The following is an 18,713-nucleotide window of genomic DNA, read 5'->3' on the forward strand; positions in this document are numbered from 1 at the left end:
TGCTGGATGTTACTGCTTGTTCTTACTTTGTCAATAAATATGTCCAGGAGTACTTTTTAAAAAATAAAGCCACTTTGGCAGTGTTGTCATTAATACTTCTTTACGAGAGACCCTGTCCGTCCTCTTAAATATAACCGATGGTTCCCATTTCAGTGCAAGGTGGTGCTACTAGCACGAGTCAGGCTTAAATCCAAGAATAGGAGGAGACTTTTTGGCCGAATTAGTTGCCCAATTTACTTAGTTATCAAAGTTTCAGAAAAGTTGTTTTCCTCTGTGCATTTTTTTGTGCTATAGTAAGCCTTATGTTCTGGACAGCGTGCACGCACACTGCTAAGCCATTTCTTTTTTAATACATGCACAGTAAGTGATGGGATTAAATAATTAGCTGGGTAGATCCTATCAGCGACTCTCCAAGTGTTGCAGGAAGCAACAGAAGGATGGCTGCTTAAAAAAGCTGCCTTGAATTGCTGTAGGCTTTGATTCCAATATGTAGCCATTGAGGGAGAGAAAAAGTGATTATTTTTTTTAAGGCCCAAACAAATAATGGAGAAATCTTCTGTAGAAGGAGTGAAATAAATGTACATTGTACAGAGGGTACTTGGATTTGTTGCCAGTAGCCTGTGTGGCTTGCTGTGTGGGTAAAACCCTGCCAAGCAGACGAGCCATCGCTGTTGGCTGGTGCAGTTGTGCCTGAAGAAGGAAAACGTCGTGTTGCTTTGGTGGGTTTCTGATGGAGCATTCTTAGTGGAAACAGCCATGGTCACTGATTAGAGCCCAGCTTTCTGATTGCTTTCAATTCTCTAAACTAGATTTATTTCTTTCAGAGCAGGGAAGCTTTCCCTGTGGAATTTGTGCTTTCCATCCCTACACAAGACAGATGAATTTGTTTATCTGCTGGGAGGCTCCGGGACCCATTGCAGACGATATTGCTTTGTATCATGTAAAACATCCTTACTTGTGAGTGAGGAACTTGGCAGGAATCACGTGATTTGTGGTGGGTGGAAAAATTATCTGCAGGCCGCTGCTCCCGTTGTCCTAAGAGGCTTAGGGGAATTACCGTGGGTGTAAATAACAGCGCTGCGTGCGCCACTGGGCACGGCGCGCCGGGCAGGCTGGAGCGAGGGGTGATGTGTGGAGCCCTTCCCTCACCAATATCACCCGAATAATGCCGTGAGGAGAGGAATCCACTCTGATTTCTGCTGAGCAATGTTACTAGGGAAGACCAGCTGCTTAATGAAAGGCAGCACCTCGGGGCGCTGAGGGTTTAAGACTGAGCACAGAGGGGTCCACGTGTGTCCGCTGTGGTCACTGGAGCCAGGGAAGGTTCCCAAATACTTGCTTTTGGGAACGCATTTCGGTTTGAGACAGATGAAGTGGAGCAAGGGAGGAGACCGGCCGGCACACACTCTTCTTGTTGCGAGCAGGCAAAACATTAGAAGTCATCTTGGTGCCGCGGGTACGTTCGTGTGTGTGGGCAGAATGTGGCAGCAGGGAAGGGGAGGAAAGGGAAGGGTGGGCATGGGCAGGGGGGCGCGGGACACAACCTGTCCCCACGCCGGGGACACACTGGTGGCTGTGGCAGCGAGGGGTGCGCGGTGACAGCAGGCACCCACGTGGTGTCATGGATGCTGGCAGAGTTTGAGATTCTCATGTGAGTTGGCTACAGTTGATTTTTTTTTAAATTTCCTCAAATTCTGTGAGTGGTCACATTGACTAGCTAGTATGTTGCTAGAGAGAAGCAAATTTATCTAAACCAAGGTGCGTGCCTCAAAACAGAGGTGTGATGAGTAGTGTATGTTACACGCGACACGCTGATGGCACGATTCCCCTTTATCTGTTGTACAGTTTCTTGAAGTTCTGGGAGCTTCATAACTTGCAAAATGGGGTATGTTTTTATATATGTTTTCCCCAGAATATTTTGTTGTGCCTTTCTGAATGCTTGCCTGTTTGGGGTCGTGTTTTTGTTGTGGGGTATCTGAGTAATACAAATTGAAAGCCTGGAAACAGCCTTCATGAGGTCATGTAGAGAAATGGGATTTCAGCTGTGAAGCTGAAGTGTTGTGCAATAAAACTACAGAAGAAGTATAACCAGAAAGGGTAAATCATGCTGTAGGCATGGTGGCTGGAGAGCCGTGTCGCATGCTGTTAGCAAGGATTAAGTCCCACGTTGTATATTTGCCGCCTTGCGTTCCGTTGAGGATCAAGTTTTATTCCATTTAAGAAGCTCTGTGCCGCCTCCTTCTTTTCCAAAGAAAAGAACTGTGCTCTGACACAAACAAGCACACTCGAGTCCTGCACCTTGAGTTTTTGCTTTGCAGTATTTTCTGTTAGCATCGTCCGTGTTTCAGCAAGAGTTACTGGGCTATGTTTAGAGCACGACTGCTCCTCGCAAAGCTTTTTCATCCTTGGAATGCGAGAGCATTTTAATCGGATTTTGATGGTGTTTCTTAGAATAAGGAGTGGGAGCGGGAGGAAGATTTCATTAAGATCTGTGAGATCGTGGAAGGAACAGATTGATTCGGATAAGCTGATGGGGTTAGCAACTATTTTGGAAAGAAGAGGTCGTGGACTCGAGGGGACTATCGCAGCGTGTGTGTAAGTAGTTGAGACAGAAATTCAAGGGGATTGAAAGATGAAAGGGCCCTGGCAAGGTGAGCGGAGTTCGCTGGCCTGCCTGGGAGATGAAGGCACAAACGCAAGGGACAAAAATAAATCTCTGCAGTTTGTGGTGCAGTTGTGGTGCTGCTCAGCTTCAAGGGAAGCTGAAGGTGAAACAACTGCTCTAGGTGGCAGGCGCAGGAAGGCACCAGTCCGGTCTTTTAAATATTCACATGCACAGAAGATCCACATTCCACAAGACCCGAAAGTACTGATATTTGTAAAGTAAATGCACAGAGAAATGGATCGGGAGAGTGACACTGTGTGATGCTTCTTCAGAGACCACCCAGAAGTGGACAACACAAAATAGAGACCCTGAGTGAACGATGATGAAATACAGCCTGAGTTTTTCCTAAAGACTAGGAATATGATAGCTTTTAAAAGAAAAAATAACGCATCTAACCTCGTATCCACGTGCATTGGCTACAAAGTTTAAATATTATTTTTATTAGGGAAAAATTTAAACAGAAAACATTTATCGGTTACTGCTGAAATCTTAATTGCTGCTGGTTTTCCCTCACCTCTGCAGTAAGAATGTATTTAAAGCCAAAGCTAATCTCCTGCCATTGTTCGGGAGTTATTAGAAAAACTGCTTTGTCATGGTAAAAGCCGTGTTTAGGCTGAAAATCAGCCACTTGAAGGTCAGCCTTCAGGTAGTCCTTCACGTAATGTTGTCACAAAAAGGAGCTTTACAATAGAAAGTAAATTACAGTAATTGAGATTACAGTAACACAGAGCTCAGTGTTTAACCAGTGATTGACAACACTTGAATTTGCAAACAGTACTCAGTGAAATGCGGATTTAACTGTGTTCAAATTTAACATCTGTCTATCACACAGACCAAATTATTTACCCTTTACAGTTATGCCAGGCTTTAAGTGATAATTTCTTGTTGATTCTTTAGTAACTGGAAGTTAAACGGTCTGATACTCTGTACAGTTAAATCTGGTGGCTTTGTTTCAAAACAAGAGTCAGCTTTTTTCCTTGAAATACCCGGGATTTTTGTCTCCTGTGGTATTACCCATGTAGGTCTGGGTGTGTGCCATACCAGAACCTGAATGCTCTTTGTTTATTTGCAGGAGATGTCTGATCAGTGTTGCTGAAGTGATCGCTGTCCCCTGTCGTTAATGTGATCTTGGCAAGCTCTGCTGTTCACTATGACAAGTGGATCGGCTCGGATAGATCAGTTGCAGCAGAAAATGCAAATTATGGTAAGTAGCAGCAAAGCTTTTGGAAATTTGTGGAATATGCATTTATTTCTGTTTAGTTGTAGGCCTTAACTAATAAGTAGTAAATGACATTTTCAGTCACAGTCATCTCCATACTTTTGTTAGTATGAAAGAATATAGGCAATGCATCTCAGCAGCTATTTATATTATAAGTTGAGGTTTTTATATCAACACCGGGAAGCCTGCTTCAAAAATAAATAAATTTATTTTTTTAAAGTAACTCAGCAATTGAAATCTGTTTGGCTAACGGTAACTCAGTGCTGTGCAGATGCTGTTGCAGGTTTTGTCATATTACTTGGTTGTTAGGCCTAATCACTGAGTAATGGTGCATTTTGTTGTTTGTTTTTTTCAGAGGAGAAGTAAGCTTTTCATTATGTGATACACATGCTCTGTAAAGAGCAAATCTGAGATGCATCTTAATTTGAATTTAGCCACCTTCCGAATTAAAATTAGAATGAGTTTATTTGATGTTCATGCTGACTTTACATCAATGCTTTCATTTTCTTTCTGTGTAGGTTTTTCTTCTGTGCTGGATTTTTTCAATTCTGTTGAATGTGTAATTACAACTATGGCAACAAGAGTAGAAATAAATTCCACTTTGGCGTCTTTGACGACAGTACCTGACTTAAAAGAGATCAGAAACGAAGATAAATCACAGCGTGTGTATGTAAGCGTGCTTTCAGATGTAACTAGCAAGAAAAAGGAGTCTTCAGCATCACTAACACTTGAAGAGAAGAACAAATTTGGGAGTACTTCAAGATCTGCAACAATGCCCTCGCTAGGATCCAGGCCAAGACTTTTCCCAAAGCCTTTTTCTAAAGATACATCTTCAGATACTTTTGCTAATGTAAAACCACCTGTTACAGCTTTCAGATCAAGTAGTCTTATTAGAAAGCCCAATGATGAGACAACATCTGTCAAGGTGTTAGGTGGAAATGTTCCTCCATTAGTGGATCAAAAAGTAATTGAAAATGAAAGTAAGGCTGGCAGTGAGGTCGTCACAAACATGACATTCTACACTGGTCCCAGTGCAAATACTGTCATTCTTTTTGAGGCACCAGGAGCAGAGCAATCAAAGGTGAGCCTGGCCCAAGAAAAAACGGCTGCTGATGACCGCAGAGTGTTTAGTACTATGCAAACAAGGGAGCTTCAGAGCAATGCCAAGCTGGAGAAACCATTTCAGCCACCTGAGACATCCAGGAATCCTGAAGGGTCTCTTCCTAGGCAGACATCGGTTTCCTCTAGTATTAGACTGGTCTCTTGGAACTCCCTCAAAACCGGTGCAAAGAAAGATGCTTATGAAGATCATCCAGGGGAGAAAAACAATGATGCAAGTAATATCAACAATAAAGTTGATTTCTCTACTGATTTGCAGCAAAGGCCAAAACATAGACCAGTATCTGCTATTTTTCTGGAATCGTTAAAAGATCAAAAGCATCGTCCTGTGGAAGCTCCTGAGGAAAAGTCTCCTACAGAGAAATCATTGGTCAGAAAACCCAGGCCTTTGTCCATGGACCTGACAGCTAAATTTGAACTTAAAGATCTTTCTTCTTGCAAGAAGACATGCTCATCCCATGAGAGCAAGGAGAATGTGTTTTTAACTTCTTTTACTGACAAGGGCTGTCATGATCCATCTGAAATGGGGCCCAAACCTGAAGAAATGGAATTTAATAAAGGCAGTTCTTCAAAGATAAATTTGAAGTGCAGTAGTCAGGACACTGGTGTCCTAAATAATGGAAAATACATATGGGAAACAAAACACAAATCTAAAAGTGAGCAAATTGAGACAAAACCAGGAATAGTCACCAACTTGCATGGTTCTGAAAAATCCTTTGAAACAACTAGTGAAAGCAGAGCTAATAGGGATGGGAAAAAATTTGATCAAAAGGAGACAAGTGTCTTTCCAGGCAGTGAAAGCCCTGCAGCTTCCTCAGAAAAAGAGAACAGTATCAAAAGAGGCAGTGTTAAAAAACACATCAGTTTGTTTACTTCAGAAAATCCCAATAGCTCAATAGATACAGAGCCTCTCCCTTCAGCTGCTGAGAGGGAAAACAGATGTATGAACATCCAGCAGAGAATCAAAGAACTGACAACAGAAAATACCGATGCTAAGCCAGGGACTCTACGCAGATCTCTTCAGTCACGACCGCTTTCTGCAGACTTGACAAAGATGTAAGTTTCAGAAAAGTCCTATTTAATCATCTTCATCATATTCCTTAAAACTTTCTCTATCAGTACAGTACAATGTCTGCACATTTTGGTTCTACTCAGTGTAATTATTCTTTGTAATACTGTTCTCAAACCCCTTTACATCCACCATGCCAAAAAAGAATGTAATGAAATATACACTGACAAAACATGCTGTCAATATTGTAACTCTTGCATGTTACTGTAACAGTACATCTATTAAAACTGCATGCATTTTGAAATCTTGAGGTGTGCCTTGTAGGCTGTAGGCTTACACATTTGTGAGTAAGCAATGACTGAGATTCCCTGTTCTAACTATGCTGTGTTGATGTCCGTCCTGTTGCCATCACAGTAGTTTTTCTTCAAAATAATTCTGAATTTTATTTCAGTTGACACAGGAGAGACAGAAATGCTTACTGTGTCTCTGACAGTGGTATAGAATACTACATTTTTGGCCAGGCTGAAACCTTATTTCAGTATCAGTTAAGGCCTAGAGATCTATGATGTGCATTCTGCCTAACTGTGGCAATGAACTAGGGGAACATCTTGGATTTCAAGACTTGCTCTACCAATAACATAGAAAGCTCTCTGCTTCCTCTGATGTAAGTCAATCCTGCAACCTGTATTTCTGCAAATTTGCAGTTTTTAGAGCCCTGTTAGTGTAACATGAGATCTGTTAACTTTGACATACCCATACCAACAAAAAATGTTTGCCTGTAGAAAGAGACTTTGGCCAAGATAAAACGTGTTCTTTCAGTGCAAAGTAGGGTAACTGATTATTCCAAATCAGGAGAATTTGTTTTTTTGATATGGATAAGAGCTATGGATGGTACTGCAAAGTGCATAAAGCACAATCTGAGGCCATGCTGCAGTGCCTGGTGCTAGTCTGGATAGCTCATGTTTCGTACACAATGGGAAGGGGGAAAGGAGGGAGGGTTGCTGCTTTGGGTAGTGTGTCAGGGTGTGCTCTATGTAATGAACACGGCAGGTGTTTGGCTGAAAGGACCTGATTTTTGAACAGTGGAGTAGAGTAATTGTTCAGCAAATCCTAGTGCTTTTGCTGGATGGAAATAAGGGGAATATAACTGAGGCATGAGAATGTTAATAACTTTTCCACTATTTTGCCTCGTCATGCATCTCAATTCTTGCAGTATACAGTAAGCTACGTTACTAACAATTTTTTCAGAAGCAATAATCCTTTGGTCTATTTACAGTAAAACCACTGAATACCGTTGTAACACGAAATAGCAATGTTTCTCCTTTAAGAAATATCATTTATTGGATGATTTTTATTGACAGCAGACTGATGATACATCATCTCATTTGGTAGGAGGAGTGCATTTTAGCTGGAACTAAAAGTCTTTTCTCTTAGGTTTTCAAGTCCGACATCAAGCAGTGAAGTGAAGACTGAGAAACCCGCTGATACCAGAAATGGCTCTGCGAATGAAACTCAAGAACATCAAAAAGTAAGAAAATGGCATCAGCCAACGTAGTTTCCAGTTAGGCTCGCCTTTTGAATGCAGAGAGCACTATACCTTGTGTCCCATTCTGTCTTTACCAATTGATGACTTTAAAGTGGGCATGGAGAGTATTAAGAATGGCATAATCCTAATAGGTTTATCTGTGTAATTCTATCTTTAGGCACTTGAGGAGACAGGTTGCTAAAGAACGGGAGTATTCTGTCTGTGTTGAGTATTTAAAAAGTTAAACGTGCATGCTGCAGGGAAAATTAACTCCATCCCAGCCAGATCCAGAACAAATGCATGCAATAGTATAGAGTGAAAAATATTTTGTATGCTATTTCAGTGGGACTTATAACACATGAAAACCTGTAGTGAATAGACTATGGCTGTTGTGGTTCTGTGCAGTGATTATTTTCTCTAAGTGTAGCATTAGCATAGTGAATTTCCACATCCCAGTCACAGTTCCTTGTTATATGCTGTATGTTTCATGTCAATCTCCTAAGTAACATTTAACTTAGAAGTTTTGACAATAAAGTACTGTACAGAAAGTTCCATTTGCTGTAAAAGCTGTGAGGCTGTTCCTGTTTCCAAGGAACACTTTGGTGTTTCAAAACAATTTCTCTGCTAAGGCTTCGTAGTATCAGAGATTTAATGTTGTTTTGTGGATATCTCTTGTGAGTTCCCATGGCTGTGTTTTTTCTTCTGCCGAGGTTTAAGACAGGAGTGATAAAGAAACTAGCAGCTTGATCAGAAAGTCTCTGTAGATTATTTTTTTTTAATTTTAAATAGGGTAAATTTATTTTAAAAAGAAAATCTTCCATTAATGGTGGAAGTACTGTTTTCAGAATCAGACTATTAAAGTAGGACTAAAACATTCCCTTGCTCTGCCTACAGGAATACAGATCAGATTTAGAATAAGTCATTATTTGTAAATTTATTTCATGTTAATTTTCTGTCATTCTTCAGTTGTGGGATGTGCTTTTTTAAGAGACTCTTAAGTCAATTCCATATTTTATAATTTTTAATTTGAAAAAGGATTGAACCCTTGTAGGATCAGGCAGTGTTTTTTGATCATCTTTATTATTTGTGTGCTGTTTCTTCAGTGAATGTTATTAAGAGAATAACATTGTTTTCTCTTATTAAGAGAAACAGATTTCAGGATGCTAGTTATATTTCTTTCCCTTTAACTCTTTCCTGCCTCATCACACCTAAGCAGCTCCAGTTGTAGTTACTCAGCTCTTCATATCCCTTGCAGTTACTGACTGTATCACTACTTAGTGAATACCTATATCTGAAAAGACAGTTTCAACAAAATGTAGTAAAAGTACATTTGCTCTCTGCCAGGAATTCAGACTTCCTCTCAAGGTGCCTGTGTCCTGCGGTGCTGTTCTGTGCTTTGCTTCCAGACCTGAATTTCTGTAGGGCTTGCAACATAACTGATTCTGTGGTAGTTGGGGTTATGAACCTTTTAAAGTCTTGTACTAGTTTTGCATGTGTTGTCTTCTCTGGAGTGTGGTGTGGGTATGCATTTACTGCGGATTAAAATGTCTTGAGAAATCTGAGCTCAGGAACTCGGAATCATGCATGTCTCATGTATTGATGCTTCATACGTTCTTTCATTTCTTGATTTAAAAGTGAAAGTAGAGCATTGAGGTGATTGTAATCTAAATTCAGACTGGAGCTGCACATTGCTGCTTGGATCCCTTGTATCTCAATGAATTTTGTGTTTAGAGAACAGGGATGTGGTTAACTGTGTTGCACAGAGTAGGTGTTATTTTATTTAAAAGATGTATAACAATCTTAACTGTTGGGTTTTTCTTGTTCCAGACTAAGGAGATCACGCTTGCTCATAGCATAGATTTCACCGAGGCACATGCTACTGGAAACCCATGGAAACCCCGGCAGATTTTAAAAATAACAAACAAAACTGATCAGGCAGAGACAAAGGGAAGCTTCCTTGGAGACAGCCAGCATTTTTCTCAGCAAAATGAAAATTCTGTCTCGTTCACAAGCAGCTTTGAAAAAAAATTAAAACCAACCACAGTTATGGAAAAGACCTACATTAAAACTGTCCGAGCCACCATGTTTGACCATAATGTCCAGAGGCACAACGTCGCTGATGATCGTCCTGGAACTGGTCCTTCACTGAAAATGAATCATGAACTCGAAGCAAAGTATGATGTGGTGGGGCATAACAGGAGGTCGTGGATGGGAGAAGCAGAGGAGACCACTAGTGTAAAGAAGGATCATTACAGTCAGCCTGATTCATCAAAGCATATAGCTGACCTAGAAAAAGGTGGAAAACCAGCTTGTTCAAGTGATGGCAAGAAGATCACTCCTGGAATTTTACTAGAAAAACCTTCAGTTGAGAAAAGCGAAAAATCCACTCCAAAAAATGCAGAGGAGTCTTTTGTTTTCCAGAGGATTGAGCCGAGATATGAAGTCTTTCAGATGTGTGGTGAGAGAGCTCTTAGTGAAGCCATTATAATGGCTCCTGAAAAAAAGGCCATGACACTTAGAACTAGAAAATCATCTGTGAAAGAGCAGAGAAATGAAGGGGATGTTTTACACACTGATCAGTCAGCTAGGGTAAAAAGAACAAGTGACTACTTGAAAGAAGGTAACGTTATTTCAGATTCTAAAGATGTAAAAGCTTTTCCGAGCAGGTCTGCTTTTAGAGAACATAACGATTATTTCTCCAGTGAATGCACTTTATCTGAACAGAAAAAAGACTCTGATAAAACTGAAACCAATCCAGTATTAATAGCTGAGAAAATACCTTGTTCTATAAACAAAAGTAAGTGCTTGGGAACAAATGAAAAAATAAGCAAGCTACATTCTGAAATTAAAAATGAAAAGAGTGAAGTCTCCTCCATGGATGAAACAGGGAGGTCTGAGATGATCAAACGCTCTTCTGAGCAAAGGAGTTTTAGACGAGGAGGAACAGACTATGAATTTGGAACCAGCTTTGGTCATGAAGTTATTTCAACCAATGTAAATAAGTATGGGGTCCAGTCTTCCTCAGTGCTTTTAAGTGGACAATTCTGTAGGTCTTCCAGTAGCCACAGTCCCAATGTGAAAGAGGAATCTAGAGCCTTTGCTTTAAGGAGAAGTCTGGACTCAAACCATAAAGAACAAGACTTTAGCTTAGATATTACAGCTCCTGAAAACAGAGAAAAAAGCAAAGTAATAAAAGCAGCGGATCCAGAAGAAAAAGTCAGGAGAACCAGAAGTAGTGTTTCTGACTTGAAGATTTCTGAAAGATGGAGAAGGAGGACCTTGCCTCATGATTCTACCAAGGCAGAAGAAGTTGGCTGGCTCACACCTGAAAATATAAACAAGCTGAGTCGGACAGATCCATTGCACTTGGAAGAAGGTTCAGTTAAAAAGAAAAGTAGCAAAGAACAGATGGAAGGAAATGAGGCAAACAAGACTGTTGTTGGCAGTTCTGATGAGTACTTGAAAAAACAGAGTTCTAGCTCTGAACCAAAGGCAACTTATTTTGCAGTAACTTATCAGATTCCTGGTATCAAAAAAGAGAAAAGCTTTGTGGGTACTCCTAGTGCAAGTGTAACTAGTAAAATTTCTAGCTCGAGTGATGGAGGAGCAATTAATCTGGATCCTGTTTTTTCTGGAAGGTCCAAATCTTCATTACAGCAACCAGATAAAAATACAACAAGTACAAATTGTAGGGAGGAGTCACGAGAAGTGTATGTCAAAAAGGATTGGATCAAAGAGGAAGACAAAGATGATGCTTCTTCCAAAAACAGTGCGTTTGGTAACTTAGATGTATCTGGGAAGGATAACCAAAAGTATTATGAAAAAGGCCTGGATCACTCTAAGGAGAAAATCATCAATGTTGATACTTTGCTTTTAAAACAGGAACTGGGAAGTACAGCTCAAACTGATCTCAAAAGTAGCAGAGGAAAAGTCTCCTCTTATCATGAACTCAGATCCCCTCTGCATTTTGCACAGTTACACAAAGATGGTGAACTAGACACACAGAAGAGCAGTGAAAATAATTATGGTTTATCTGGAAGGAAGGCTGAGGATGGTTACAGATCCACGATTCTTGATATTGATGCCCTTATGGCAGAATATAAAGAAGAATCAGTAAGCAAGAGGGCCGGTAATCTTCAAGACAAGTTCTCTGAAGAGCACAGTTCATTCAGTAGGAACAAAGCAAAGAACAAAAGAAATGTCTCAGATAAGACAACTTTTTATCACTGGAAAGAGTGGAAGGATCAGTATTCTGTTAGTAACAAGCAAGGTGACAGTGCAGAAGAGTTCCACAGGCCAGAGAAATTAATTCCAAATGAAAGGAACAAAGAAAAAGTGGATTCCAGTGGCCCAGAGTTTGATAAACAGAAGTCCAAAGACAGAAAGTTCAGCCCCCCGTACTGGGGAAATACAAGCAGCATGTTTTCGGATAAGTTTCTGAATTCTCCTGCGGAGTTCACTGCAAAGAAAACATTCATCATTGATGAAGATCAAGACATGAACTTAACTTCCAGGAACGAAAGTTCAAAATTTGTAGTTGACAAGGTACAGCCTGTAAGTGCAGTTGTAGACCAGAAGTTGGAAGTTAATTTTGCTTCCAAGCTGTCCTTAAAGACCGATGACGGGCTGTTACAGAAGAGGTTGGTTGTGAAAGAACAGCTCTCGGAGGCATCTCCAGAAGGTGATTGGAGCAAAAACGTAGCAAGAATCTCTATAGCAAAGGACAAAGATGACGCAAATAAGGTGGTGTGTGACAATGACTCTTCCAAGGTGAAAAGCAAAACAAAAGATTGGAAGAACTATACCTCTGGTTTAGGAAGTGCACCCCCAGACTTGAGACGATCCTATTCAGAAAAGAGCCACCAAGGAAAAGACAATCTGCTGCTCACGCAAGAAGTAAGGGGAAGAAAGGATCTATACCACTCCAGGCAAAGCTTCCCCTTGGAAAGTGGGGATAATGGGTGGAAAAACAAGCTGTCACCGCAGTCAGAAGCTTTCTTCCATGAGGATAAAAAGGTATTGCCAAATGGTATCTAAGCGTTCCCTGAAACTAAAAATGAAAGCAAGGAGAAGATTTAATTATGTCTCTATATAGCTTCTGAGTGCTAGGTGTGACTTTGTTGCAAGCGAGCAGATGTGTACTTTTTGATAGATCTAATTTTCTTTTGGGGTATATTTTCATGTAGAATCTGTATTGTACTAGGTTCTCTTTCAAATGCACAAATATTTATGGATATTTCTATGGAGAGCTTGAAAGAGCTTTAAAATGCGTACATGTTTTATTAATGCTTTGAACACTAGGATGTTAAATTGCAAAGCTTTGTTCGAAAAGAAGTAGCTTGGGTTTGTAAGTTGTCAGTGCTGATCTTTTTGGAGTTCTTGTATTCATTTTGCTCTTCTGAGGGGAGCTTTTTTCTTTGAGTTGCCCTCATTTGAAACTTCACTTGCTGGTATTGATGTTGGTGAAATGCAAGTGATTGCCCCTAGCAGTGACAGGCCAATTCTTTTAATTCATAACCTGTTGGATATTGATGGCTATGATGTTCTTCTGTTTTGCAGTTTATTTTGAAAATTTTCTGTTTTCATTCAAAAGGCATTTTATATATGTACGTATGTGTGTGCATGTTTTATTAACAATATCTATAACTTTATTTTAACAGGCTTCTAGGAAAGAATGGACCAAGCAGAGTTCAGAAAAAGCAGACAGAACAGAGGTTTCGCTGGTTTCTACTCAGAGAAGAAGTCAAAGCTTTTTTCATAAAGACAGAAGGACGGAGAACGTAATGGTATGTTGTTTTGGAGGAGGTTCTTGGGATAGGGGAGACATAAGGAAATCGCAGCTTGGCTTACTCCATTCAGAACTGTTTTCCTTTTTGCAAATAGCTGTGAAGGAAAGTATGTGCCTTCCTAGCAGGAGGAGCAGATGTGGTTCCTGTGAAGTTTCTCTGGTAGAGAATGCATCTACCACACTGGTCTATACTGTGTCTTCAAACATAAGCATAAACTGTGCAGCCTGTTGATGGTTCTTTCTAAACAAGAATTGTTCATCTTGAACTCCTAAGGCATGGGACTGGGTCACAAATGCTTTTTGTTTTTCTCAGCTTAGATAATGAAAATTGCTTATTGTGATCTTTTCTGGAAAACTGCAGATAAAATCATGTCATAATGTGGGAAAATGATGGGTTTAATTTTCTCTGTAGGCAGTAGACAACTAATTATGTGAAGAATCATGGCTGACTTTTTTCTCCAGTAATTTGATTTGTCTCTTTTGTGCATCCTTTGGGGTAAATTCCCTCTTCAGTTGTTAGGCAATATTCTGCTAAGTTGCAGCAGGACTTCCTGATGTTAGCCCACGGGTGCATTTTACATTAGGAGACAGTTGACATTCTATGTCCTGTTGTTCTGAAATACAGAGCAAAGATCTGAACCTTTCAAAAAGTTGCACAAGAAATGAAACATCGGTATTTTCTATGGAAAATAAAGGATTTGAATAGCATATCAACACCACAGAATTCCATCATTCTGAGAGAGACATTGCTGCTGCCAAAGAAATCCTTCCTTATTGGAAGGACTTTAATTCACTGCAAGTGCTGTGCCTTTTTTTCACCTTGTGCATAGAAATGGTTCTGATATGCTAGAATACCGCAGTTGCTTCAGAGTGCACTCTGATTCTAAATACACATTTGTAGTTTTTGAAAATCTGTCCATGCTGCATCTTTGCAAAATTCTTCTACTGTTATGGAGAGGATGACTGAAAGAGGTCACTGCTCTTACCCATCCCAAGGTCAAATCTAATTTGTCCTCTTAGTCTGCTAGCACACTCGTGTGGTGACGGGATGTATTGCTCTCTTCAGAGAGCCTCTTTTTGTGATTACTCACGCTCAAGTGTCCGGCATCCTTTGGAATCCAGCAGGCCCCGAGCAAGTTCCTCCCCTGTATTGCTTTGCAAAGCCCAGAAGCGGTTTGTCTGTTGTTCTTCAGTGCAGTGCTAGCAAAAAGAGCACAGTCCTCTGTGTATGGACTGCGGGCAAGCAGGTGGTAGGGAGGAGATTCTAACTGGTGTTTGCAAGGTGGAAGCCTCGCCACACGTCTGTGTGTGCCATAGCCCCACGTGAGTAGTGCAGGGACACTGTAGAGCAGAGCTGTTTCTTCTGGCGCTGAGGTTAATAACACCTTTGTGCTCTTCTGGAGAAAATACAGTGGTGTTTGCTGTCTGTGCATTGCAATGCCTCCCTCTGGTGGAGGAATAGAGTCAGAATCATCTCGGTTGGAAAACACCTTCAACATCATCCAGTCCTATCCTGAGTCCCATCACCGAGCCGTGTCCCTTAGTGCCACATCCACCAATACCCCAGGGATGGGGATGCCACCAAAACCACACTGAGGTCGGGTTTCAGGGAACATGGGATGTCCGGACATACCCCCTGGAGAATGAGAAACCAGTGACACATTTCCTCTCAGTTTGAATGCAATCTGTGTTTTGCTCAGCATGCCTTTCAAATAAGGTTAGAAGCAAGCAACACTGACCTTGTTTTGTGTGAATGATTTCTAGCCTGCCTGTTTAGTTGCAAAGTTACCTGCTTTTTCTTTTGTAGCTGTGCTATGGGACATGTCATGTGTTACTGATAGTCTTCCTTCCTTAAATGTATTCCAACATAAGATTTTTTCCCCTTTCTGCCCTTTGATACATGCTAATTCGAGTAAAGAAGGAAGGTGGTTCAGGTGTAAAACATTCACCTAACAGGTAATTAAGGAAAAGAATAGAGTTGATTTGAATAAGTTACTTTCTTTTTGCATCTCTAAATACAGGAATATTTAAGAGAACAAAACTTTTCCCTGCCTGTTTAAAAATATTTACTGTTTCATCAAGTCAAACACTCGGTTTATATCTTGTGCTTTGGCCCTGCCCGTGTCTCAGTGTAGACATGAAGCTGTTTTCCTCCAGCTCTTTGCTCTTCAGAGCTGGGACTGGAGCTCACAGAACGGGCTGTGAGCCTGCTGGATGCCAGAGGGTCTGCAGGGCTGCCTGCCCCAGCCTGTGGTAGGGTGCCTTTCCTTGAGACCCGGGGTGTCACTGCCTGTCAAACAAAAGTGGTGTTTGTAGGCTGTTGGAGGTGCTCTGTGCTCCTGCCGAGACCTGCAGCTTCGACGTGTTGTGGTAAGCCACGAGAATTGCAGAAGAGGTTTTCAAGTATTGTCTTTCACAACTTGTTCCGTCTCAGCTGACACAGGTCTCTAATTCTGGTGTTTGGTCACCAACCTCAGTTCCTGATGAGGTCATCAAGACTGATAGGAGTCTCATGAACTAAAAACTGCGGAATTTGTGATGTGGCTCGCCCCTGGATCGAAGGATTTCTCACCCTCGGTGGGGCTGAGGGAACTGTGCCTTCATCTGGGAACAGAATGGCCAGAAGCTTGGCTTCTTTGGAAGCCTCTGCTTAGGTATCTTGTGTGGTGGCTTTTTTTTTTTTTTTTTTTTTTTTTCTCCATGTTTAACTTTGTTTTTTCTTTGAGACAATCTGGTCTCCATAATGGCGTGGTATCAAAACACACTATTTGAGACTGATGTGTGGGTGGGAAAGGATTGGTTTAAGGAAACCATGAGCTAACTTTTAAAACTGTTTTGGAAATGAACTGCAGGGGAGAGAAGATAAATATTTTCTAAACATACACAGATGAATTCATTGCTTGGCTTGTCCCAGCATGGCCACAGCAGGTCTCTCCTGCCCAGTGAAACGCGACCGTTCTCATCTCCTGACTTCCAGTGAGATAAAGCCTCTGATATTACATCTTCACTCTTTCCTGGATGGAAACAGATGTACTAAAAAAAAACCCACACCATCATGTTCAAGTTGTTTTGCTATCCTAAAAACTGAATCAGCCTAGGAAAAAAAAATCAGACGAGCTTGTTGGCTGCAGGAGAGCTCGTAGGTGTGATTAGGACAGCGGGAGCGCTCCCCATAACGCCCCGAGCCAGTGTTTCCAGCAGGAGGACGCGGGGCTGTGGGAAGCAGCTCGGCTGTGTCACCCTGGGGGTCACCGGGGTTCTCCTTGGCCACCTTCTGTCGCTTCCCCTTCATTTCTGTGTAAAATAAAGGGCAGAGCTCAAAAAGGAAGAGGCAGTGGGAAGCTCTGCTGTTCCCAGTTGTGCCCTGTTGCGAGCGGTGCCCACGGAGGCCGGTGCTGGTTGTCAGCCTCCTTTGGCCGGGATTTTGCCTTTTTTGGTAGCATTCGCTTCTTGGGAGCATTCCAGCCGTATATAAAAAGACACTTGTTGTGTCTATTGCTTCCTCTTCACCAAAGGCATTTTTATATTAAAAGCAGGAGCTTTTCTTTCATGTCTGGTTTTTTTTTTTTTTTTTTTTTTTTCTTGTACATTACAGAACAAATAAGGTCAGCTCGCAATCTAGACCACGGCGGTGGCGTTAATAGCGTTTCGTAACCCCAGCCTGCAAAAAACAGAGTGGTTTTAGAAGCTTCTTTTTCCTTCCAGATGAAGGGCTTTTCAGCACGCAGCCCCAAGTGCTATTATTAATTCTAGCCTAACGCGTTAGGGATTAACGAGACGGGCAAACTCCGCGCGGCGAGATGCTAAATAACAAGAGGTTAAGTCACATGCTGCCAGAGCTCAGCTCCTGCTCGTAAGTAGCCACAGCATCTGTTAAAGGCGCAGAGCTCGGCGGGGATGTGGATGCTGATAAACATCGCTCGCTGCCCGTGCTGCCTGTAATTGCCCCGGTGTGCTTTTAACTTCTGCTGGAGGAGGCGAGAGGGGGGAGCCGGAGTCTAACGAGGATGGTCTTGTGCTAACTTTGTGCTCTGGAAGAATGGAGTATTACTACTGCCCGCGGTTGTTGAAGTTTTTGCAATATTTGTGGGTAAGTGCACATACGAGTTGGACGTTTTTAACTGCTTTCAAAAATCCTGAGGTAGTTCATATGTAGAAATGGCGTTGCCGTGCGCTTTCTTCCTGATCTTTCTGATTTTAACATTTATTTGGGGTGAGAGGCTATTTTGTCTAATGCTTGTGTAAACGAGGGGACTGCAGACTGCTTAAATGTCCCTCAGAAAACACTTAATTGCAATTTCATTCTTGTTTATGTCTAAGTTGTAGTTTGCAGACTGCCCGTTTGAGACATCCTTCTCCATTTGTTTAGAAGCGATCCTTGGGCTCTGGAGATGGCTGCTCCCAAAGGCTTTCCTTCCCCTGCTGCCTGCTGTTTAAGTGAAGCAGCCAGTGCTACTGCCTTTAGAGTGGTCTATCTTTACAATTCCTCTCTTATTTTTAATCTGACTCTTTTGGTAGGTTTCCCTTTCTCCGTGTGCGCTTCCTCTTCTAACAACTCTTAGGCTCCGTGTCAATGAAAAGCTTTTTAGTATGCTGCTTTCACCGCTCGCCCGCCAGCTGTGCGGGGTTACTGCTGCACGGCGGCTTCTTGTCAGATAGATTCACGTTTGTAAGAGATACATTTCTATTCATAAAAACTTAAATTAAAGTAGTTGGGTCCACTGTAATATGTTTTAATTTCTTCTGTGCTGATCAGATATCGGTATTTGTTTGTTTGTGGTACTGTCTGCATTGAAGCAGTAAACTTTTCGGCTGTGAATTGAGCATGTAACACACACTGACATTTAAACCTTTTTAATGCTAGCTGTTTGCTAGCTCATTGTGAAACTAGCAGAGAGTCAGTTTCCCTCTCTTAGCGTTTAATTCTGCAAACCTTGCCATGTACGCGCTTTGATCGGTAGCGAGATTGTCTGCTATAAGTTCTTTGTGGCTGGGAGAGAGATTAGTGCTTGAACTGGGCACTTAATATCTATTTCCAATGGAGACTGTAGTATTGTAAAACATGGAACTCTTTGGAATCTTCCTGATTACTTTTTTTTTTTTATTTTATTTTTAATTTGATTAGCTCAATTTTTAGGATGGAAGCTCACTTTTATATGTGGATCTGTCTGATACACCTCGCTGCGGTAGCACTGTCAGCCAGTGGACATTCTTTGTGGTTTGCCAGTGTGAGGAGTCTGAAAGGTCTCTGAGTGCTTTTGCCATCACATGTCTGGTAATTTTCCATGTGGTCAGGGAATAAAAACGTTTTATATTGGTCCAGGAGATCACCAGGAAGCATCTTGTTATTGTGTGGTACTCGTGTGTAACAGGACAGGTTCGGTATGT

At 41.5% G+C, this 18,713-nt stretch overlaps 1 protein-coding gene across 1 annotated transcript in view; it reads left to right on the forward strand.

Moving 5' to 3' along the window:
• Positions 1-18,713, forward strand: part of KIAA1671 — a 72,087-nt gene that overhangs the window by 14,164 nt on the left and 39,210 nt on the right. The window contains exons 2-6 of the mRNA XM_084539326.1: positions 3,738-3,869; positions 4,403-6,059; positions 7,447-7,540; positions 9,365-12,553; positions 13,198-13,323. Of these exons, the coding sequence (XP_084395452.1) occupies positions 4,456-6,059; positions 7,447-7,540; positions 9,365-12,553; positions 13,198-13,323 (5,013 nt within the window). The 5' untranslated portion in view covers positions 3,738-3,869; positions 4,403-4,455. The remainder of the gene's footprint in view (positions 1-3,737; positions 3,870-4,402; positions 6,060-7,446; positions 7,541-9,364; positions 12,554-13,197; positions 13,324-18,713) is intronic.

Source organism: Aythya ferina (genome assembly GCF_964211825.1).
Source record: "Aythya ferina genome assembly, chromosome: 17".
Taxonomy (NCBI): domain Eukaryota; kingdom Metazoa; phylum Chordata; class Aves; order Anseriformes; family Anatidae; genus Aythya; species Aythya ferina.